Source organism: Callorhinchus milii, unplaced genomic scaffold, assembly GCF_018977255.1.
Source record: "Callorhinchus milii isolate IMCB2004 unplaced genomic scaffold, IMCB_Cmil_1.0 Scaffold2, whole genome shotgun sequence".
Lineage (NCBI taxonomy): Eukaryota > Metazoa > Chordata > Chondrichthyes > Chimaeriformes > Callorhinchidae > Callorhinchus > Callorhinchus milii.
In genome coordinates, this window is record NW_024704743.1 from 72,098,900 (window position 1) to 72,123,391 (window position 24,492).

The following is a 24,492-nucleotide window of genomic DNA, read 5'->3' on the forward strand; positions in this document are numbered from 1 at the left end:
TTTAATAAAAAAGACTTTGATAACCCCTTTGCATAGTTTAGGCAGATCCCAATGATAACATCACTGCAGAAAAAACCTTTGTGGCTTTAAGTCTCATTGCAAGTTGTCTCTGGGCCTCTTTTGGTACAGCTATCAACAAGACTGTGCATGCAACCACATGTGTGACAATCAAGTCACAACTACAATTAATAAATATGCACTTTTTTCCTAATTGTTAAAACCAAGAAACAAAGCAAGAGTGCTGGAGGTTCGACATATTTAATTTGCTCAAAATGGATTGAACTGTACTAATACAAATATCTTAATTGCTCACATTCTTAAAGCCCCAAATATCAAGTGATAATTTTGCACCAATTAAGCATCCTTTTGGCATGCATCGCATACAAATGAGGTAATGTCAATCTATTCTATCTGGGTGCCTCCTAACATGGGCATGCCTCTCTACCATAAATTATCTTACCTTATTTATGAAGATATTTACAAATGTATGGTGTAGAAATAGGTTACTGTGCTCAACCAGTCTGTGCTGGTATTTATACACATGGTTACAGACTAACCAATGGAATCAGCCTATTTATGTTAACCTTATTAAACTCCTCTATAATTTTAAACAGTTCTATTATGTCCCCCCTTAATGTCTTTTCTCTAGCGATAAGAGGAAACAATCGAGCAGTCACAAGCAAGCACTTGCACATCATAAAATCACTGATAATGCCTAGTGGCATCCCTGGACATGTTCATAGTAAAGCTAGCCAGCACCATGGCGAGCATTGCTCTTAAATAATATTACATTCAAATCCAGTTGCTGCAATGGTGTATTCTGCAACAAAGAAATTCTAAGTGCGATGATGTGTTTTGAAATGCGCCCAACGGGATTTCGAGCACAATTTGAAGTACAATGATGGATTTGGAGGGCATGATGTATGGATTTGGGATTTTTAGGTACGAAAATAAGCTAACTCATTATAATGATAGTTATAATAGGGTTCCACTACATTGTTAGAAGTTTACTTTCTGTATCCAGTTAAAAATAGCAGTTGATGTCAATTTGAATTTTGAGATTAAGATACTACAATACAAATAGATTACAGGAGGAGCTAAAAGAGGAAGCAGCTGTTAGTTTAGACTTGAAGACATGAAGAAACTATGATGAAATGGCTCAAAAAAAAAGCATGGAGACATCCACAACTTAGTGATTGGTGTTGACTTGCAATTGGAGTAAATGCTGTGCTCACTAAAGGCATGAAAGTTGAAGGAAGTAGATGAATATATTTTTTGCAAAAGAATGGATAGGGTTTGATGAGTGAAGGAGTCAGGAATACTTATGATAATAATAATCCTTGCATTTGATATAGCCCTTTTCACGTCTTCTAGACATCCCAAAGCGCTTCACAGAATATACTGTAAAGTGAATTGACTGCATATTTGTGGGCGAACGCGGCAGCCAATTGCGCACAGCAATGTCCCACAAACAGTCACAGATTGAAAATGACCAATTTATTATTGTTTTGTTTTTTTGGAGGGATTATTATTAGGCTCTGTGTGGAGTAAGGAAACTTGCCCAAGGTTTCGCCCTCTGCCTGGAATTGAACTCAGGTCTCTCACTTGCAAAGCGAGTGCTCCAACCACTGAGCTACAGGACTTACAACACAGAAAGAGGCCACTTGACCTCGCTGTGCTAGTTTTGTCCACTGGAGCTATCCACTATTCTCTTTCTCCTTCCCCCATCTTTTTTGATATCCCACAGAAGAAAAAGAAAAAACAAGATCCTGGGAAGACTCTTTCTCACTCTCTCCTCCCATCCAGTCCATGCAACAAGAGGTTGAATTTGAGTTGACAGCTGTTTCCACACCAGTAGAGTAGAGGCAAGACCAATCGCTTGAAGAATGAGCAAGGATTTACTTTCTTAGGGATGGAATGAACATGTGCAAATTTCCAAGGAGAAAATGTGGACTGGAACAAATTCAGTAAAATACGTGTTTAGAAAAAATAGAAGGGATAACCTTGGGACCAAAGACCTTTATTCATACAAAATGGAGTAAAGGATTTTCACAGCTTTTAAATAATAACTTGAAAAGGAATTAGACAAGATTCTAAAAAGGAAAAAGGGCTATAGGGAAAAACTCAGGGGAGTGGAATTAAACATAGATCTTACAGAGAGACAGAGCAGGTATGATGGGTCTAACGGCCCTCTGTATGCAAAAGAATTTCTATGATTGTATCATTCAAAGACATCAGCTGTCTCAATATATCAACTGAAACATCAAGAATAAGAATGTTCCAGAAGATTCACAGGTTTCAAGATATGGCTTTGTCAAAGGACAAGAGAAATGATTGCCAGTGGGCAGGACCTGGTACTTTTTGATAGCGACTTTTAAAAGCTAACATAGGATTGAGTAAAAATAAGATCAAAGATATCATCACTAAAATAATAATAAATTGGTCACTCGGTCCATGACCGTTTGTGGGACACTGCTGTGCGCAATTGGCTACCGCGTTTCACCCATAAAATATACAGTCACTATACTTTACAGTATATTCTGTAAAGAGCTTTGAGGAGTCTCAAAGACGCTTCATAGAATATACTGTAAAGTGAACTGACTGTATATTTTGTGGGTGAAACACGCCAGCCAACTGCACACAGCAGTGTCCCACAAACAGTTGAGTGACCAAATTATTATTATATTTGGAAGAGATTATTATGCCCAGAAAAGCAATCTGCTAATCGACTAACAACCGGATTCCCACTTATTGTTGGGTAAACAGATGTGTGTTGAGTAAGGAAACTTGCCCAAAGTTTAGGCCCTGCCCGGGAATCAAACTCAGGTCCTCTCACTTGCGAGGTGAGTGCTCTAACAACTACGCAGTACAGGGATTGAGGTAAGGGTAGAAGCAGGCAATGTTCCTGAGGTGGAAAAGGAAAGGTAAGGGATCTGGTATCTATCTTGGGGTTCAGCAGAATACCAAGCTTGCACATTATCTGGCTTGGTTCAACCCGATAAAGGTTGAGGGAATCAGAACCAGAGACATAAGTGGTGACGAGAACAAAACAATGCTTCATTCTTGTTAACTGGTCATTCCTGGTGTCCGAGTAACTATGGCTACAATGCTATTTTTAGCATTGACGCCCAGGAGTTGAACATGCAAAAAGCAGTTGGCCCAATGAAAAAAAAATTCCTTGAATTAGCTGGCAGACAAAGGTTTAACGTTATGAACATGCAAATAACATTTATTCATTATTAATGATAATTTAGTAATTTAGTTACAATTTCTAAACACACAATTTTCCAGTGTAAAACAATAGGTATGCTAAGCCAGTCCGGTACCTTGGCATCTTGTTTGACCCTCAACTATTCTTCCTAGCCCACAACCATGCCACGTCCTGCTCTGCCTCAGGCCACCAAGACCCTCAGACATGGATTCATAACATCCAGGCTTGACTACACAAACTCCCTGCTTGTCAGCCCCCCCAACTCCTCCCTTCATAGGCTGCAGATCATCCAGAACTCTGCAGCCCATGTCCTCTTCTGCACTAGGCTCCGTGACCCTATCACCCCCAACCTCACCCAACTCCACTGGCTTCCCATCACACAGCGGATGCAGTTCAAGATCCTGGTCCTCACCTTCAAAGCCCTCCATGGCCTTGCTCCACCCCTCCCTCCCCACCTCTACGACCTTCTAAATCCTACCAATCTGCCCCGCTCTCCGCTCTCCGGCCTGCTTCACGTTCCTTGCCTCGCCCACCCCACCACTGGCAGGCAGACCTTCTGCCACTCTGCTCCCACCCTCTGGAACTCCTTCCCACAGTCTCTTCGCCTCTCCCCTGCCACCTTCAAGACCCATGTCAACACATTCATCTTCAACAGTGCCTTCGGTCACCCTCCTCCCCCCCCACCCCCTGCCCTCCACCCTACCCAATTCTGATCCCCAGCTTGGGTCCGAAACACTGACTGTCCAGCACCTTGGGACGTCCTCCCGACATCAAAAGCGCTATACAAATGTAATTTTGTTGTTGTTGTATACAACCAATATACTGTACAACCTTCTCCAAAACGCTTCACCCCAATGGTTAAAACAGTACACAAACGAGTCAAGGTCAACCTCCGAACTGATAAAAGGCTGCACTTGTTTTATGAAACCCAAATATGATACTCACCTTAAAATTGGGCGTTCAAAGACTGTAGCGATTAAGCTATGGGTAGGCTTCAGCTGCTCGGCTTCAAATTCCAATTCAAGTTAGCATTTCACACAGGACCCAGTAAGACCACAAATAAATGTTAAGTACGCAGACATTTGCCCTCTTTGGAGTACAGCGGAAGAGTTCAATTTGCATGTACAGTGCCGGAGTGAGACTGAACTGTGCATTGAGTCACTGGGTGAGCCACATGAGGAAACAGGACTGCGAAAGCAAAATACCCAACATGTCAGGTCTCGCAGTCTGTCCAATTTCACTCGACTCCAGAACAATAACAAAACCCTCTCTGATGCACTTCACAGTCCGCCCCCAATGCGGGGCGGGGAGGGAAAGGCCATCCAACTCGGTCTCACCAATAAATACGGATCAAAGAACGACTTTACAACGCTGGAATAACAGCAAAGTGCACGAGTCGGAACAAAAGGGACATGAGCTGAGGGGGGAGTGTGGAGGGGAGGGGAGGGGGGAGTGTGGGGGGGAGGGGGGAGTGTGGGGGGGAGGGGGAGGGGGGAGGGGGAGGGGGGAGTGTAGATGGGGGGGAGGGGGGAGTGTAGATGGGGGGGAGGGGGGAGTGTAGATGGGGGGGAGGGGAGGGGGAGTGTGGAGGGGGAGGGGGGAGTGTGGAGGGGGAGGGGGGAGTGTGGGGGGGAGGGGAGGGGGAGTGTGGGGGGGAGGGGAGGGGGGATTGTGGGGGGGAGGGGGGGGTAAGAGTTACGGGGAGTTTTTCCCTTATAAAAAAAAATGCTCCCAGTTTTCTTTCTCCGAGCAATTAATTAGCAGCAGTTCCCGATAACAAAGAAACTGCTCCGGGGAAGTCAGTGCAGCTGAGGCCGGAATCAGACCCTCTCAGCGCCGACGGTAACCGCAGCCCCGACCTCTCTTACAAACAAAACGCCGTTGAACACGTCTTCCCTCCATCCCCACCTCCCCCCCCACCCCCCCCGGGCATTGCTCTGCTCACAGCATCGCTCCCGGGGCACTCGCTCTCTCCCCTCGGCATCCTTTCTCCCGGACACCTCCAGCTCTTGCCCTCCCCCCCCCCGGCCCTCGTTGTCCCCCCCCCACCCCTCGTTGTCCCCCCCCACCCCTCGTTGTCCCCCCCCCACCCCTCGTTGTCCCCCCCCCCACCCCTCGTTGTCCCCCCCCCACCCCTCGTTGTCCCCCCCCCACCCCTCGTTGTCCCCCCCCACCCCTCGTTGTCCCCCCCACCCCTCGTTGTCCCCCCCCACCCCTCGTTGTCCCCCCCACCCCCACCCCTCGTTGTCCCCCCCCCACCCCCACCCCTCGTTGTCCCCCCCCCCCCCCCCCCTCGTTGTCCCCCCCACCCCCACCCCTCGTTGTCCCCCCCCACCCCCACCCCTCGTTGTCCCCCCCCCACCCCCACCCCTCGTTGACGTCCCGTCCCCCCACCCGAGTCTTTGTTGTCGTCGTCGTCCCCCGAGCCCTCGTTGCCCCCCCGGCCCTGTTGTCTCCCCCCCCCCTCCCCGCGCCGGATGCCTTCAGTCTGGGCACCAGACCCACCCCGCGCTGAGCTCCGTCTCTCGCCCGAGCCGCCGGTCTCAGCAACACAGCGGGCGCTCGCTGGCTGTGTCCCGGGGGGAGGGGGGGGAGAGGGTAAGGAGGTGATCAGTCTAACAATATCCGCTGGAGTGACAGAAGGGGCGAGGCCGCGGGGGAGCGGTTACCTGTGAGCGCCGCCCGGTCTCCTCCACAGCAGTGACTGCGTGAAAACAAAAGCCCGAGAGTCTGACCCGGAAACACTCCCTCTCCTCTGTGGCGGTGGGGGAGGGGGAGGGGTCACAACTGCTCTTCGACAGGGAAACCCAGCTCTGACAGCGGCGCATGCGCGGGTGGCCGTCATCAACCGCCAGACCCCACAAGCAAACGGCATACAGGAGCAATACGCATGCGCCAATAAGGGGCGAGAGAGAGAGGGGGTTCAGATGGCGCGTGCGCACCGGGCCCGCCCCCGCCCCTCCTATTGGCGCATGCGCATTGCTCCTGTCTGCACTTGGCGGGCGGGCGGTGACGGCCTCTTGACGTTAGTTTAGTTTTAAAGGAAGTGCAAAAGTAAAAGGACCCAATTCATTTCAGGGCAAAAATTCGCGAGAAAAAAAACAACGACGATGTATGGCGCCGGAGGCAGGAGTGTCTGACACACACACACACAGAGGGAGTGGTGGACTGACAGGAGGTGAGGAACCCAACACTGGGCGACGGACAGAGAGAAAGAGAAGGGTCTGGAGGAGAGAGAGAGAGAGAGGAGGAGGAGGGGGGCGCTGGGAGGGGGGGGCGCTGGGAGGCGCTGGGAGGGGGGGGCGCTGGGAGGGGGGGCGCTGGGAGGCGCTGGGAGGGGGGGGCGCTGGAGGGAGGGGGGGGCGAGAGAGGGAGAGGAGCAAAGGGGAAAGGGGGGCCAAGGCCAAGGTGTTTGGTGTGTGGGGTCAAGGCCAAGGTGTTTGGTGTGTGGGGTCAAGGCCAAGGTGTTTGGTGTGGGGGGTCAAGGCCAAGGTGTTTGGTGTGGGGGGTCAAGGCCAAGGTGTTTGGTGTGGGGGTCAAGGCCAAGGTGTTTGGTGTGTGGGGTCAAGGCCAAGGTGTTTGGTGTGTGGGGTCAAGGCCAAGGTGTTTGGTGTGGGGGGTCAAGGCCAAGGTGTTTGGTGTGGGGGGTCAAGGCCAAGGTGTTTGGTGTGGGGGGTCAAGGCCAAGGTGTTTGGTGTGGGGGGTCAAGGCCAAGGTGTTTGGTGTGGGGGGGTCAAGGCCAAGGTGTTTGGTGTGGGGGGTCAAGGCCAAGGTGTTTGGTGTGTGGGGTCAAGGCCAAGGTGTTTGGTGTGGGGGGTCAAGGCCAAGGTGTTTGGTGTGGGGGTCAAGGCCAAGGTGTTTGGTGTGGGGGGGTCAAGGCCAAGGTGTTTGGTGTGGGGGGGGGTCAAGGCCAAGGTGTTTGGTGTGGGGGGGTCAAGGCCAAGGTGTTTGGTGTGGGGGGGGTCAAGGCCAAGGTGTTTGGTGTGGGGGGGTCAAGGCCAAGGTGTTTGGTGTGGGGGGGCAAGGCCAAGGTGTTTGGTGTGGGGGGTCAAGGCCAAGGTGTTTGGTGTGGGGGGGTCAAGGCCAAGGTGTTTGGTGTGGGGGGGGGGTCAAGGCCAAGGTGTTTGGTGTGGGGGGGGTCAAGGCCAAGGTGTTTGGTGTGGGGGGTCAAGGCCAAGGTGTTTGGTGTGGGGGGGTCAAGGCCAAGGTGTTTGGTGTGGGGGGGTCAAGGCCAAGGTGTTTGGTGTGGGGGGGTCAAGGCCAAGGTGTTTGGTGTGGGGGGGATCAAGGCCAAGGTGTTTGGTGTGGGGGCCAAGGCCAAGGTGTTTGGTGTGGGGGGCCAAGGCCAAGGTGTTTGGTGGGGGGGTCAAGGCCAAGGTGTTTGGTGTGGGGGGATCAAGGCCAAGGTGTTTGGTGTGGGGGCCAAGGCCAAGGTGTTTGGTGTGGGGCCAAGGCCAAGGTGTTTGGTGTGGGGGGGTCAAGGCCAAGGTGTTTGGTGTGGGGGCCAGGCCAAGGTGGGGAGCACAGGGGAAGATGGGGGGAGGGAAGGGGTTGGGGGGAACCACAGCTTTCTCATTACAGTAATGTAGCCTCACGGCCTCTCGCTCTGTGTGTACGAGTGGTACTTCAAAGGACAATACTGTATCCGCTCCTCTTTTGATTTTTTTTCAATGGAATGAATGTAACCGTTGATGTACAGAGTGACCAAAAAGTTGTGATGCCATTACAATGTCTGATCAGTCTTAGCAGAAATTATGATTTTATTTTAGGTAGTAGGGTGGTTATCACAACTTCTTGGTCGCCCTGTCGCCCCGGCGCCTTGGGACGTCCTCCCGACGTGAAAGGCGCTCAATAAATGGAATCTTGTTCTTGTTGTTGTCGTCGTTAAATTTTAAAATGGAAAATTTTGAGATTCGAGCTCGGTCAAAGGGAGGGTTGTCGTCATTTAACCATTACAAAAACAGAATACGTGCATTTCACATCAGAATATTTGTGTGCTTTGTTGTTCCTGCAGCAAGTCAAGTGTGTCAGATGGTTAAACTAAATTATTAACCACGTGAAAGCACATTAATTCATGGTTCCTGGACACTGATTACATTTTGCAGTCTGCTTCATCTTGCTCCAAAATCCACAATACATAAGCACCAGATTTATTTGTATTACCTTAACAGAAGATGCAATTTTTTATTATATGTGCAGTGACTTTATCTTGATATTGTATTATTATCAAAATTAAAACATGAAACACTCCAAACTGTGTTTTTCTATTTGCAGGTGAGCTGTGTATAGTTACTGGTTCTGACCAAAGAAATGAAGTGAGACATACAGAAATGGGCAGTCTGAATGATCCGGAGGATGTGTATGTTGCAGTTATCCGTCCCAAGAATGCGGCTAGTTTGAATTCCCGTGATTATCGTACAAAATCCTATGAAGTAAGGAAATAAATACTTTGGTAGTTGCTCTCCTTAATAATAATAATAATAATAATCCTTGCATTTGATATAACGCTTTTCACGTCGGGAGGACGTCCCAAAGCGCTTCACAGAACACACTGTAAAGTGAATTGACTGTATATTTGTGGGCGAACGCGGCAGCCAATTGCGCACAGCAATGTCCCACAAACAGTCGTCGATTGAAAATGACCAATTTATTATTGTTTTGGTTTTTTTTGGAGGGATTATGCATGCATCCTTCATGCATTGATGTGAAAAGTAAATGATATGTGACAAAGTATATCGAATGCAAGGATTGCTGTCATTATTTAAGATTCTTGTATAATTTTAGAAAATATAATTATTTTCAACAAAGTGGAAATTTCAGCTGCAAATTTCCAATGATTTTAAATACCTGTACCATGGTCCATATCCATATTTTCCCGTAACCTACAGTTGGTAGCACTCTCACCCTGTAGTCAACTAATGTTAAACTTTACACAAAATAAGTATAATTTGCTAATTATATATTTCATAAACCTGTAGCTACACATCCTTTAGGAGCACCTAGAGGTTTTATTTACATCACCATAACTATTGTGCAGCTCGTGTACTGTCCCGCACCAGGCTTCGCGACCACATCACTCCCACCCTCGCTCGCCTCCACTGGCTCCCCATCCCCCAGAGGATCGATTTCAAGATCCTCATCCTCACCTACAAGGCCATTCACGGCCTCGCTCCCTCCTACCTCTCCGACCTACTATCCCCCTACTTACCTGCCCGTACCCTCTGTTCCTCTGGCTCCGGTCTGCTCCACATCCCCCGCCCCAACTGCCCTACCATCGGTGGCCGGGCCTTCAGCCTCTCAGCCCCGAGGCTCTGGAACTCTATCCCCCAGTGCCTTCGCCTCGCCTCCTCCCTTTCCTCCTTCAAGGCCGGTCTCAAGACCTTTCTCTTTGACCGAGCCTTCAGCTCCCCTCTCGACTCTCTACCCCCTCCTCGCTCCCTCCCTTCCCTCCCCTCACCCTGACCATTTCCCCCCCTGCTCGGGTCCCGATCCAACTGTCCAGCGCCTTGGGACATCCTCCCGACATGAAAGGCGCTCTATAAATGAAATCTTGTCGTTGTTATATTTGCTGTTTACAGTGGGCAACCTGGTTTAGTTGGATGCATTTTGTCTCTAAATCAGAAGGTTGTGATTAAAGTCCCATGTTAGCACTTTTAGTACTGGGGGAGGGCTGCATTGCCTGAGGTGCTGTCCTTCGGATGAAATGCAAAACCAAAGACGTATACTTGTTTAGGGGAACTTTAAAGATTCCGTGGCACTATTTGAAAACAACAAACAACAAAATGACATTTGTAAAGCGCCTTTCATGTCGGGAGTCGGTCCTGACTTGAAAGAAGCGAGGAAGTTCCTTGACGTGAAAAGAGAGAAGTTCCTCCCAGTGTTCTGGCCAACAATCTCCCAGATGAAATTGGACTTTCACTTAATGGGTGTTTGTGCGACAAAACTGTGTGCAAATGGACAACTTAGTTTGGCTGCAAAATACACAGTCACAATAGTAAATTTGCAGTAAATTCCGTGAACCTCTTTGAGATATCCTCTGAACAGGAAAGGTGTTACCAAATCCAAGGATTATTAATCATTGGGAAACTTTAACAAGTTGTCCTACAAATAGTGAATGGCCAGTTTATCTGGATGATTGGAGGAAAAACTTTTCAAATTGTGCAACTGAATCTTTAATGTTCACCTGAATGTAGGACAGCTTAACATCTCGATAACTGGAATTACTTGCACTCCTTGGGACGTCCTCCCGACGTGAAAGGCGCTATACAAATGTAATCTTGTAGCAACAACAAATTTGTAGAGCATCTTTCACATCGGGAGGATGTTCCAAAGCACTGGACAGTCAGGGATTTGGAACCGAGCAGGTGGTTGGAATCGAGAGGGTAGGATTATGAGGATGACATAAGGCTCAGTCAAAGAGGAGGGTCTTGAGATGTCCCTTGAAGGAGCGAAGAGAGGGAGCAAGGCGAAGGGAATGTGGGATGCAGTTTCAAAGGATGGGGGCAGAAAAGCTGAAGGCCCAACCTCCGATGGTGGGGCGAGTCGAGCGGGGTACATGGAGCAGGCCTTACCTTGCTGAGCGGAGGGAGTGGAAAGGTTGATATGGAGATAGCTGGCCAAAGAGGGAGGAGGGAGCAAGGCCATGGAGAGCTTTGAAGGCAAGGATGACGATTTTGAAATCTATCCTCTGGGGGATGGGAAGCCAGTGGAGGGTGTGGGTGATAGGGTCATGGAGTCCAGTGCGAGAGAGGACACGAGCTGAGGAGTTCTGAATGATCTGCAGCTTGTGGAGGGAGGAGTTGAGGAGGCCGACAACAGAGAGTAGGCATAGTGGGGCCAGATGTAACAAATGCATGGATGAGGTCTTGGTGGCCTGAGGGGAAATGCAGTGGCGGAAGCGGGTGATGTTGGTGGGGGAAGGCAGAGGGGGTCATGGCACAGATGTGGTGTAGAAAGGACAGTTGAGGGTCAAACAAGATGCCAAGGCTCTAGACTGGCTCAGTGAGGTGGAGTGTGCATCCATGGATGGTGATGCTGCCAGTGCATGGGATGTGGAGGCGCTGAAGGGAGTCAATCAGGAGGGCCTCGGTCTTGTCGACTTTCAACTAGAGAACGTTAGCTCTCATCCTTTGAAATAGCAATGGCAGTGCAGATACCTTATGCCCATCTGAATTGCAAGGTGGAGAGAACCTTAATTTAATAACACATTGAATGAATGGGATGATCTGGAAATAAATAAAATTGTATATAATGTTTGTTAAGGAGGCAAACACAGCGGCAGCAGGTTTTAAGGAAGATTTATTAAGTTTTATTAATTTGTTAAGTTTTATTAGGGAAGATCTTATTAAACAGACCCTTTTGTATTGTGACAAATTATTTTGAATCACGCTGAATTGTATTCTTGTTTTTCATGAAGATTTTGCTGTTAGAACTGCAAAATGAAGTCAAGGAAAAAAGAGAAAGAAAGTTTTGTTGGGAACAAAAATAAAGAGGAAGAAAGGTGATGGACAGGAAATCCTTGACTTTGTGGTTGAAGCCACTAAGCTAATATCTCCAAATAACCAAGGCATCAAAGGTAGAATGAACAGAATTACAATTGCTGTTTTGTACTGTCCTGTAATCATAAAAGGATTCATTGTTTGCATTAGTGTATAGTTTGCTATTAACGGTTGTAAAGATTCAATAGTAGCTTTTATTGGTGGGTGTAAGCAGAAACTGCATGTATACAGCATTCAATAGACATTGTTTTAAATGTGTTTGTTTCTTAGCAACCTTGTCAATGAATTGGACTGTTTTTTAACGATTCCTGTTTGTATTCTTCATTTTCATGATTATGTCTTTTATAATTTTAATAGAGGACTAGAAATAGACTTTGATTGTACCATTCTGAGCAAACTCCCATCAATAGGATAACTTTTCCCATTACCTTCATTCTCTTGTCAGAGATGGCAGTTAACTTTACAGAGCTCTGTCAATGCTACAATACAAATGTACATATTCAGTAACCAGACTTGCAGATATACAAAGAGAGCTTGGTGCCTTTAGTCCTTTAATTTCATTCTCTACTGAAAGAACAAACTGACTTTGGAGACAATCACAGGTTCAAACCTTGATTCTGCCATACAATTTTGCCTATCACCTCTCGGATTTTACACTCTGGACATGTTTCTGTTGAAGAATTTTCTATAATTTTGTGTGATCTTAATATTTAAGACAAAATGGTCTTACAGGCTAAGACTAGCATTTGTAGCATCAGACATTTGCAGCACTCATTATGTTTATCTTGTGCTGATGACCGTTCTTTTTCATATTTTATTTGTGCATTCCTTAAGGAAAACGAGTGGTGCTGTTGAAAGAATTCCCCGTCGAAAGAGAGAATATTTGTCAGGAAATCTGCCTTTATGTTGTTCCAACAGCAGTTAAAGGTAAGAAAACTACAAGCATCATCAAAGTCCACCTTTACAATAATAATCATACTTCAAACAATTCTGACGTTTTGCTTCAATCTTTACACAAGCCTTTGTTCCTTCATATATCTCCCAGAAAAAATAAACAATTATAAATTCCATGGGTTTCTGATGAAGCTAGCTTACAGTATTTATTATGGTGTGAATTATTGCAAATATATGTAAATTCTTAAGTCTATTATAGCCATATTTTATCTAGCTCTAATTTTACATGCATTTGTGAAGAGCTGACCATCCAAAACTGTTTGTAACTATATTTGATCTCATTGGGATGAACAATAAATAATTATATATTATATATATAGATTTTTATATATATATTTGCACATCATCTAAAGTCAATATTAGAATGGGACCCTTCATCAGATTTGGCTTCTGAAGCATTGACTGATCTTTTTCAAATCCTAATCAACTTACTGTACATATTTGTGTTTTTTTCCCCTCTTTAGAGTTCAGTACTTCTTTCCATCAGAGGGAAGAGATCACAAATATGAAATAATGCAGTTTAAAGATTGGGAGGAAAATATCAGTACACTATTTATGATCGTGCAAAATTGTAGGAAAGTCTTAAATTGAGTCTTAATTTGGAAGCCAGTTTTCCACAATTCATAAAAAGTACCGACTTCTGAATTAAGACTAAGTTGAAGAATTTTAAAGAATTTATAGGTATTGATAGGTACCCTACGAGAAGGGCGGTGCAGTATATAAATGCAAGTTCTTGTCAACTAAAATTTTTGAAATTTGTAACTTAAAAATACCATTTGATATTGTTTAAATGATGGCTCGTTACAACAAAATAGGTGATAGGACTAACTTGAGAGCTCTCAGTTTGCAAGAGAGGTACAGAAAGAAGTGATGTGAGAGAAGGTAGAAGAATGGATAAGGGAAGTAAAAAGAGGAAAGTATTGTGTGTTCAGCAATGTTGCTTAAATATAGTACTTAAATCTTTCTTACGAGGGAGGTAAGTGGAGTCTCAATCACTGATAGAATCAATCTACATGGATGCACACTCCACCTCATGGAGCCAGTGCAGAACCTCGGTATGTTGTTTGACTCAATTGTCCTTTAAATCCCACATCTCTACTCTGATCCATTCACCTTTCCCCACCTCCAACATTTGCCTGCCACTTTGCTTTGCCAATGCTACTACCTCTCCCCTCGGGCTGCCAAGACCTTTATCTATCCTTTCTTCATGTCCAGGCTAGACTAAGACAACTCTCTGCTCACTGGATTTCCCAACTCTTCCCCCCGCAACCTGCAGACCATCCAGAACTCTGTACCTCTTGCACTAGACTCTGCCATCATCCCTATCTTCACCCATCTCTACTGGCTCCACATCGCCCATTCTTGGATGCAGGAATACCAGATGCAGATTTATAATAATAATCCTTGCATTTGATATAGTGCTTTTCATGTCTTCGAGACGTCTCAAAGTGCTTCACAGAATATACTGTAAAGTGAATTGATTATATTTGTGAGCGAAATGCGGCAGCAGTGTCCCACAAACAGTCGTGGATTGAGTGACCAAATTGTTATTGCTTTCTTTTCTTGAGGGATTATTATTAGGCGTGTAGAGCAAGGAAACTTTCCCAAGGTTTCACCCTGCTGGGAATCGAACCCAGGTCTCTTACTTGCAAGGCTAGTGCTCTAACCACTGAGCTACAGGACTCCACAATAATTTCACAGCATAATAATCACCTATGAAATACACAGTCATACACTTTACTGTAAATTCTGTATTAATGAGTTTGAATTCCTATCATGGGACTTGAATCCAGAATATTCTGACTCAGAGGTGAGAGTGCGACCAAGCAAGGCAGGCTGACACTACTTATTACTACCATATTCTTGAACATCAAAGTAATTGTCCCAATTATCGCACTTACTTAGCACTTCTATAATTTACAGATAACAGCAAGACATCCTATTGCCCTGGAGGACCGAGTTTTTATTGTTTACAAGACATAATGCGTGTGTGCAGTGAATCAAGTACTCATTTTTCTACACTCAGTGCAAAAATGTTGATTGCCCTGGACAAGTAAGAACCTTTCCAATTTTTCTATCTTTTTTGCATGTGTTATTTTAACATGTATTTGTAATTGTATATCAAAACTGGCAGCAAAAACAGGAAATGTGATCTGTAAAATGGCCTTGCTTTGTTCAGCAGAGATCTGTTTGTCACTATTTCTGACAATGAGTAGTGTTTTTCACAATTGATGAGGTAAACGTTAATCGTGGTGAAGAATAGATTGTTGCCATTAGATACATTGGATATTTGTTAACAATGTGTTCGTCATTTGCAATGAACAAAGCCTTAACTTCCTTGTAGAGTAACTAATAAATGGTCTCCCATCATAACAATTCATATTTTCCCTGCATGTTTTTCATTCCAGAGATTTTAGTCTGGAGAGGATTGGTCTGAAATGACCATGTTCATGTATTGCGTGTCTTGAAATTAATTGGTTTCCTGCTCTAATGCTAGTTTCCATAAAATGTTTATTTAACTTTTCAAATCAAATTTTTATAATTGCTTGATCAAGGAATACCAGCCATGTCAAATTACGTAAATTCTATAATGATTTAAATCTGAAAAATATGCTTGCAGGAGAACCAAATTCAGTGACTAGGATTAGCTAAAAAAGTAACTTTTATGATCAATTAATGTTTAGTAAATTTAATAAATAAGACCCTTATCCTTCATGTCCAGGCTAGACTAATATGACTCTCTGCTCACTGGACGTCCCAACTCTTTTTCTCTCCCCCCCTCCCCTCCCCCCCCAACACACAAGCTTAGAACTGTGTAGCTTATGTCCCCTCTTGCACTGGACACCAACATCACCCCTATCCTCACCCATCTCTACTAGGAATACAGCTGTGGAAGCTTAATTTCCTAACTTCAGATCCAACAGTGACCTTCATTGGCATGTGTTTGCAGATTGTTATGAATGGCGTTAACACAATGTGTCTTACAATAATATAAGAAACTCTATTTATGTGCATATATCCCAGAAAGTTTACAGTGAAGAAGGCGGTAATTTGGCTCATAATGCCTATTCTGGTGCCTAGGTTCCTCCCTGGAGCTACCTGCTCTAATCCCAGTCTTCTACTCAATTCTGATTCCCATTTTCCCCATTCCAAAAATGCATTTTTTTTGATTACCCTTAAAATGTTTACTCAAATATATCCAATTCCCTTTTTAATGATATGGCTCAGCTTCAACAACCACTTGTGGTAATAATTATTTCAACGCTCTTAATTATTTCAATCCTATTTGTATGCTCGCTTTATCAACTCACTGGGAAACATCTCTTTATTTACTCTTATCAAATCTGTTCATAATATTGAAAACTTTTATTAGGTCTCCCTTAATCACCTTAGCACTGGGTTTCTCTCTTGCTCTGATGGGCGTCTTTGCCCAGTAATCCGCTTTGAGTATATGGTACATTCGGTGATCTCAGCTAAGATGGTAGCAGAAGTGCTGCATTTGGCCTTAGCATCCCAGTATTAGTAAAGAGGGCAAGATCTTTAGTTGCAGTCAAATTTAACTATATTAAAATGTTTTATTAAAATATCTTTGATGCCTTTGCAGGTGGCTAGCAGAGCAGCACACCATCCCACATGCCATTCCCGGGCTTTTTAGACCCGCCCCTCTTGATAGAATAAAATCTGGTGTGGTAAACCCTGCTTACAATGAAAGTGATCAGTCTGAAGGTACATTGCACATGGGTTATACAGCACTTGAGGTGAAAAGCAAAATGTTGACCCTGGAAAAAGCTGACTTGTGTATCTACAATCCTCTGTTTGGATCAGATCTACAGTATACAAATAGGGTAAGAATTCAAAATCGAAAAAACAAATATGTAAGACATATTTAAAAATCGTTACATTTGATATTGCGCCTTTCATGTCAGATGGATGCCTCAAAGTACTTCATGGGATATATTTTAAAGTTTACTGACTGTGTATTCCGTAGGCAATTTACTTCAGCACAAATGTGTCTACAAATGGCATGATGTGAGTGAATGCTCAATTTTATTTGCGGGCTTTGTTGACCAGGACACTGGGAGAAACTCCCTTTTCTTTTTGAATAGTGCCAAGGGATCTTTAACTCCCACCTGAACAGGCAAATATCACCTCAGTGTCTCATATGAAGGGCAGCCCCTCAAAATGAAGCACAGCCCCATCACTATACACCGTAGACTATGAATTCAGTCCTGGTGTAGATTTGAACCACAACCTTCTAATTCCATACAATACAAATTTATATTTATATAGTGCATTTCACGTCAGGAGGAATTACTAAGGCATTTAACAATCTTGGCTTGAATCGGAGGCTAGATGTTACCTACTGAATCAGGATGACAAACATATTACAGTTGTCATTTTTAAGCTGATTTTTAAAAAAAATTCAGTTTCAGTGACAATGGTTTTGAAGTGCTACTCCTGAAAATAATGTTACTAAGGCTGCACATCTAGTAATAATAATAATCCTTGCATTTGATATAGCGCTTTTCACATCTTCTAGACGTCCCAAAGCGCTTCACAGAACATACTGTAAAGTGAATTGACTGTATATTTGTGGGCGAACGCGGCAGCCAATTGCACACAGCAATGTCCCACAAACAGTCGTAGATTGAAAATGACCAATTTATTATTGTTTTTGGTTTTGGAGGGATTATTATTAAGGTGTGTCAGATTGGAGCCGAGGTCTCATGAGCTGGGGTGATGTGGAATGGATTCCTTGCTGAAAACAATGTTTATGTCAACAGGGCGCTTTCCAGTGACCAATCACAAGTATGAAGGATCCTTAAGTTATAGCTTTCTAGAATATGCATTTTTTTTTAACGTATCAGCCTCTGTCAATATCACGTAATGTACAGACATATTTCCAAATTTGAGCTTTATAATCTTTTGGACATTAAATTGCTGTGTAATTATAGTGACGTTTTAAATGTTGAAACTAAATCTGAAACGGCAAGTTGATTTGATAATTTCTTGAAATTAGAATTTGAGTTGGATAATTTTCCTTACTTCTTACTATTTATTTTTACTGTCTTGTAGGAAGTTGACGAGAGCCAACTTCCTCCAGCTCAATGTTGGCAAGACAGACGCCCTTCTGCTTGGCTCCCGGCAACGCCTCCTCATCTCAGCCACTGACACTATCATCATTCATTGCTGCACTTTTCACCTCACCGAGCTAATCCGAAACCTGTGTCTTTTTCGACCCTCAGCTATCCTTCAAACCCCACATTCGTTCCATGACCCATTCTGCCTTTCCACACCTCCACAACATTGGCCGCCTCTGTCACTGCCTCTCACTGGAGGCTGCCGAGACTCTGATCCATGCTTTTATTACGTCCCGGCTTGACTCAGCTTTGGTCTCCTTATTTAAGGAAGGATGTACTTGCCTTGGAGGGGTGAAGTGTAGATTTACTAGGTTAGTATCAGGGATGAAGGGGATGAGTTATGAGGATAGGCTGACCAATTTGGGCCTATATTCTCCAGAATATAGAAGAATTAGAGGGGATCTTATGGAAACCTATAATATCATCAAAGGGCATAATAGAGTAGATAGTGGGAGATTGTTTCCCCTGGTTGGAGAAACTAAAAGCAGGGGTCACAACCTTAAAATTAGATGCCAGCCCTTTCTCACTGAGTTGAGGAAGAACTTCTTCACTCAAAGGGTGGTGAATGTATGGAACTCACTACCCCAAAGGGCTGTTGACGCTCAGTCCTTGAACATATTGAAGACTGAGATAGGTCTTTCTTATTGTGGAGTCCTGTAGCTCAGTGGTTAGAGCACTCGCTTTGCAAGTGAGAGACCCGAGTTCAATTCCAGGCAGGGCAAAACCTTGGGCAAGTTTCCTTACTCCACACAGAGCCTAATAATAATCCCTCCAAAACCCAAAAAACAATAATAAATTGGTCATTTTCAATCTACGACTGTTTGTGGGACATTGCTGTGCGCAATTGGCTGCGTTCGCCCACAAATATACAGTCAATTCACTTTACCGTATGTTCTGTGAAGCGCTTTGGGACGACCTCCTGACGTGAAAAGCGCTATATCAAATGCAAGGATTATTATTATTATTGCAAAAGGGATTAAGGGATATGGGGATAAGGCAGGGTTAGGTTATTAGCTCGAGTTAGATTAGAAGATCAGCCATGATTGAATGGTGGGGCAGACTCGAAGGGCCGAATGGCCTACTTCTGCTCCTACATGTTATCTTACGTTAGGCTAATTGCCTGCTCACTAGACTTCCCAACTCCTCCCTCCACAAGCTGCAGATTATTCAGAACTCAGCAGCTCGTATCCTCTCCCACACCAGGCTCCAGGAATCTATCACCCGCGTTCTTGCCCGGCAACATTGGCTCCCCGTTCCTTAGAGAATCGAGTACAAAACCCTTGTACTTACTTTCAAAGCCCTCCAGGGTCTTGTTTCCCCCACCCCTCCAACCTCATAACTCCATATCAGCCTGTCCGTTCCCTCCACTTGGCGGACACCACCGGCCTGCTTCCGGTCTTCCACACTTCCTGCCCCACCATTGGCAATCGGGCATTCAGCATCTGCCCCCACACTCTGGAACTCTATCCAGCAATCCCTCCGCCTCACCCACTCTATTACCTCCTTCAAGTCCTGTCTGAAGACCTTCCTCTTCGATCATGCCTTCAGCCACCCTCCCAACCCCCTGACCTCCTCCCCTTCTGACTCCAATTCACAGCTCAGGTCCAAAACCCCTGATTGTCCAACACCCTAGGATGTCTTTCCGACGTGAAGAGCGCTACACAAGTGTAAATTTGTTGTTGTCATTCACAGGTGGACAAAGTGGTTATTAATCCATATTTTGGCTTGGGAGCCCCAGATTATTCCAAAATACAGATTCCAAAACGTGAAAAATGGAAGCGAAGCATGAGCAGCATCATGGAAGATAAGTAAGAAATAAAGCCTACCCGATTTCCGCTGTATATATAACATAGATAAAAGCAATTGGTTTGGATTTATGCATAAGTAATTTCCTTTAAGCGTTGTATTGACGTATGTTTACACTGACCTTTAAAGCTCAATGACATTTGAAGCGCAAATTAGAATTGAGCTTCAAATGTCAAAATCTCTGACTTGAGATGTTCTCATGGATCAGTACAATGGATAGTTGATTATCAGCACTAATTGGATCTGGTTTCTTTGCAGATAAGCAAACTGTTTAACATAAGATTTTTTTTAGTATAAACAGCATTTAAGCTAAAACATGTTAAAATAGATCTGATTTGTTTTTCCAGGGAGCGACAATGGGTGGATGATTTCCCATTGCACCGCAGTGCCTGCGAAGGTGATACAGAGTTACTGAGTAAGCTTCTGGATAGTGGTTTTTCAGTGAATCAACTGGATAGCGATCATTGGGCTCCTATTCATTATGCTTGTTGGTACGTAGTTTGACCTCAAAGTAAGCTTACAGTTAATTGAACTTCTCACCTTCTCATCTCATTTTACATCACTAAGGTACTACATATCATCGAACAACTGACTCTGTCTAATTATGGTTTCTTAGCCAACTTTTTTCATCTTCTTAGCATCTGCGACAAGAGCATGGCTGAGATGATGTGTAATCTGGAATGACAAAGGATACCTAAAAGAAAAAGTGTTTCATATTCTGGAGCTCATATTCTTTAATTTAGTAAATCGAAAACCTAGATTATACATCTTCAGGTACCTCATAGACCTAGATAAAAGGATACTACTCTTCTCATTCTCCTTGAAACCTCCTTGATTATGACTTTCTTCAGATTATGGTTATATTACCCTGCTGAGTAAAATTTGTATCACCTTTTTCTCTGCATCCCTATCACAAGCTCATAAAATCCTACAGAAACATCCTACTTCAAAACTATAACATTTACATACCACCTTCCTTCTCGTATCAATGCTAAATTAATACCAAAAAATCAGATCATGTGTAAATTTACATAAGTTTCCAAAAACTCCATAAATGGGTGAGCTCTGAAAGGGGAGTGTGAGGAATAAATGTAGCTTGGAATTTTTTTTTTATGAGTACATTTGTAAATTGCTTTCAAGCCATACTGAAAACCAAGCAGCGTAGCACTTACCTGTTTTTTTAAAAAAAATGTATATCCTGGTGCCAACATATGCTAATGTTTACGTTTTTACAAAAGGTTTAGAATCTTAATGGCAATCCAGGGTTATTGTTCTTTAACTTCAAACAGACTACAGTAGAATTAGATGTGGTATTAAATTTCAGATTTTAAAGTCACTTTATCAAGTTTTTTAGCGATTTGATTTTTGGATGAATGAAACTTCATTGTAATAGTGAATGACTGCTCAAATATCCCCAAATGGAAAGAACAAATGTAATTACTGAATTATGTGTTGTAAATGAGAATCATTGTACAACATTTTTGCAATGTGGTCCTTATTATTAACTTTAAAGTATAGCCCAGAAGAACCAAAAAACAAAATCTGTTTCAGAATTACATAATTTAGGCCTCAAATCTTCTGCGATCCACCAGGTTTGAAAAATAAGGTGGTTTAATTTGTTGCAAATAAGCACAATTGTTAACCCAAATTACAGGGAGGTCTTTAAATACAATAAATGTTTATTTTAGCATCTTATGGAATTCTATGTAATCGTAATTTTATCTTTTTGATCCTCTGGTGAATAAAATAATAATACTTCCATTTGATATAGCGCCGTATCATGCCTTCGAGACGTTTCAAAGTGCTTCATTGAATATACTGCAAAGTGTACTGACTGTATATTTTGTGGGTGAAATGCAGCAGCCAATTGTGCACAGCGTGGATTGAGTGACCAAATTATTTTTAAAAAAAGCACCTGAAAAGTGATCCATCAATCAACTAACACCCTGGTTCCTACTTACTGCTAGGTAAACAGAGGGGTGTGGAGTAAGGAACTTTGTGCAACATTTCGCCCTGCTAGGAATTGAACCCAGGTTCTCTTGCTTGCGAGGCAAGTGCTCGGACCACAGAGCTACAGGACTCCACAAATTAGTTAGATTCATTTGAACAGTATTAAGGGAGCAATATAAATCTACTTTGTTTTTTAGCATCAAGAAAATGTTTTCAATAATGTGGAAACGTTAGATTAATGAAGCAGAAATTATGTTCAAATCTGTTATCAATATGATCTGAAATCAATATAAACAATAATTCATTATTAGTTTTCTCATATTCTGTGTTCTGCTTTACTAATTATTGTGTAGGTATGGAAAAGTTGAAGCTACTCGAATGCTGTTGGAAAAGGGCAAGTGTAATCCTAACTTACTGAATGGACAACTAAGCTCTCCACTTCACTTCGCAGCAGGTGGAGGACGGATAGATATTGTTCAGCTTTTGCTGCAACATCCTGAGATTGATCGGGTACTATTCAGATGATTTCTTAGCGTCTACCTGTTAAAATCCTAATGCAAACTAGAACTCTAAACCATGCTTTTCTAACTGTTAAATGTGCTTTTCTATTTCTACTGTTTTGAAATAAATTTACTGAGCTTTATAAGTTCCAGTCTGATCACAGATGATGTGTTTTTATCAATGGCTAAATGTCATTTTTTATGATTACTTTTTATGATTCCTTTTTCTTATTTTTCAAATAACATTTTATAAGTATAAATACGTTATTCTTAAAATTTGTAAGTACCAGTACTGTAACCTTACATGTTGTATATTTTGATGCTGAAGACTGCAGGTGTGTTCAGATATTTCTGACTTAATATATAGTTGGAGATGCAGACTGCCATTAAACCACTAAATTACATGTTAGTTATGTATTTTGTAGCTCAGTGGTTAGAGCACTCGTGTCACAAGCGAGAGACCTTGGTTCGATTCCCAGCAGGTCGAAATGTTGGGCAAGTTTCCTTACTCCACACTCCTCTGTTTACCTAGCACTAAGCAGGACCCGGTTGTTAGGCGATTGGCGGATCACTTTTCGGGGAGTAATAATTCCTTCAAAAAAAATAATAAATGCGTCACTCCAATTCTTGTGGGGACACTGAAGTGCGTAATTGGCTGCCACATTTTGCCCACAAAATATACAGTCAATTCACTTTATAGTATATTCTGAGAAGTGCTTTGAGTCGTCTTGAAGACATGATAAGGCTCTATATCAAATGCAAGGATTATTATTATTCTATCATAAATACTCCTTTCTGCCATAATTTAATCAAAGAACCTTAGTTACCAAAAGAAAATGGAAAAGTTAAAACCCAAAGAAAAGTTATCAGTTGTTCATAACTGAATAAGTAGATTTGATAGATGCCTTCAAATTACAAAGAATGCACAGCATGGAAACTGGTCGCTCGGCCCAATCAGTCTGTGTGGTATTCCTCTCCCTCATGTGCAAGGCTGAATGTAGCTATACTATCTGATTCAACTTCAGACAGTGAATTCCAGAATCTCACTCCCTTCTGTGTGAAGTGATTCTTCCAAAAATCCTCTTTTAGATCCCTGGACACTATCTTATAATTGTGTCTGTCCCCTAGTTACAGACTCCCCCAAAAAGGATTTCTAATAAAATAATAAGTTGGCTGAATAGATGTTTAAATAACATTTAACAGTGTTGAATATCCAAAACTGGTCTCGTAAATGATTATGCTTCTTACTTGTATTGCAGCATATTGTTGATCAACAAGAAAGAACACCTTTACAGGTCTGTACAGAGAACAAACAGAATGACTGGGAAGACACAGAAAAACTTCTTAGTGAGGCATTGAATAAACCAGTAAGACAATGCTTTGCTCAATTAATTTTAAGGCTTTTATTGTTATTAGATAGCATGGATTTCAGAGCAAAGCTGCCCTTTTCATCAGTGTAACTGGTCTCCTTTGAAAGGCTAATCATCAGTTTTCTGAGACCATTATTTGAGATGTATTTAAATACTCTATTTTCTTTCCCAAGATTTAACAACATTTATTGAATAGAGTCCTCTTAAGATCAATTCTTCTTTGCTATAGAAGTAGCCTCTCGTATGCAGGATTTGTTCTTAATGAATCTTCCCAAACGCTCACTAAAACATCAGTTGATTCTGAGCTTTGGATGAGTATAGTTGTTTAGACATCATCAGGTTTTAGGAGCAACCAAGTATATTCGTCAGAATAGCCCCTACGTGTTTAGGAACTTTCTCCTATCTCCAAAATGGACTGTTGTGAACCAGGAGAAAGATTCAAAACGGGTAAAGGATCTAAATTTTTTTTTAAAAAAAGGTTAAAATAAATTGATAAGATTAGCTCAGAAAACGTTAAAATCAATAGTAAATAAAGTCAGACCACCACATTCTACTTGAGATCTGTCTCGAAATACCACATTATTACTTTTGATTTGTAAATGATTTAGCCCTGGAAGCACAGTCAACATGTCTAAACTCGGTATCTTATTCTGAGGGCAATTTTTGCAACTCCTACTTCTGAATTGAAAATTGAAAAATTTAGTAAATGTGCACACTGGTTGGTCTATAGATTAATCCGGTTATATTTCCATGCAGTATAAGTTTAAAGTGGTGTCTCTGGCACCTTGCTCAAATCACCCCAATGATAGCAGAAGCTGCCCTTGGTGTCACTATAGACAGTCATGTGAACAGAGCAGCTTTTCTGTTTCTCAGTGCATGTGATGAATGTGGGCAGCAAGATCAATATAAAATTTAATTTTAAATGTACAAAACCGCATTTCTAAAACATTGTTTGAAAACGTATTATTTAGAATATGGTGAGAGGATGTCTATTTTGTGCCACCACCTCGCTCGCTCATGTGATCAGCAACACCAGGAAAATGATGGTGTAGAATGCGTCTT

At 43.0% G+C, this 24,492-nt stretch overlaps 2 protein-coding genes across 6 annotated transcripts in view; one reads left to right on the forward strand and one right to left on the reverse strand.

The window, feature by feature from the left end:
* Positions 1-5,956, reverse strand: part of ankib1a (ankyrin repeat and IBR domain containing 1a) — a 58,738-nt gene extending 52,782 nt beyond the window's left edge. For 4 of the 5 annotated variants that reach the window (XM_007897552.2, XM_007897549.2, XM_007897551.2 and 1 more), the window contains exon 1: positions 5,881-5,956. The gene's annotated coding sequence lies outside the window, so the exon portion shown is untranslated. Of the gene's footprint in view, positions 1-4,156; positions 4,577-5,880 lie in introns of those variants that run through there. The other variant, XM_007897548.2, reaches the window with a different exon arrangement.
* A 211-nt stretch (positions 5,957-6,167) lies between these two features.
* Positions 6,168-24,492, forward strand: part of krit1 (KRIT1 ankyrin repeat containing) — a 30,306-nt gene continuing 11,981 nt past the window's right edge. Inside the window, 11 exon segments of the mRNA XM_007897546.2 lie at positions 6,168-6,389; positions 8,486-8,643; positions 11,628-11,658; positions 11,661-11,786; positions 12,544-12,636; positions 14,587-14,716; positions 16,268-16,508; positions 19,497-19,612; positions 19,958-20,101; positions 21,914-22,070; positions 23,320-23,427. Of these exon segments, the coding sequence (XP_007895737.2) occupies positions 6,326-6,389; positions 8,486-8,643; positions 11,628-11,658; positions 11,661-11,786; positions 12,544-12,636; positions 14,587-14,716; positions 16,268-16,508; positions 19,497-19,612; positions 19,958-20,101; positions 21,914-22,070; positions 23,320-23,427 (1,368 nt within the window). The 5' untranslated portion in view covers positions 6,168-6,325.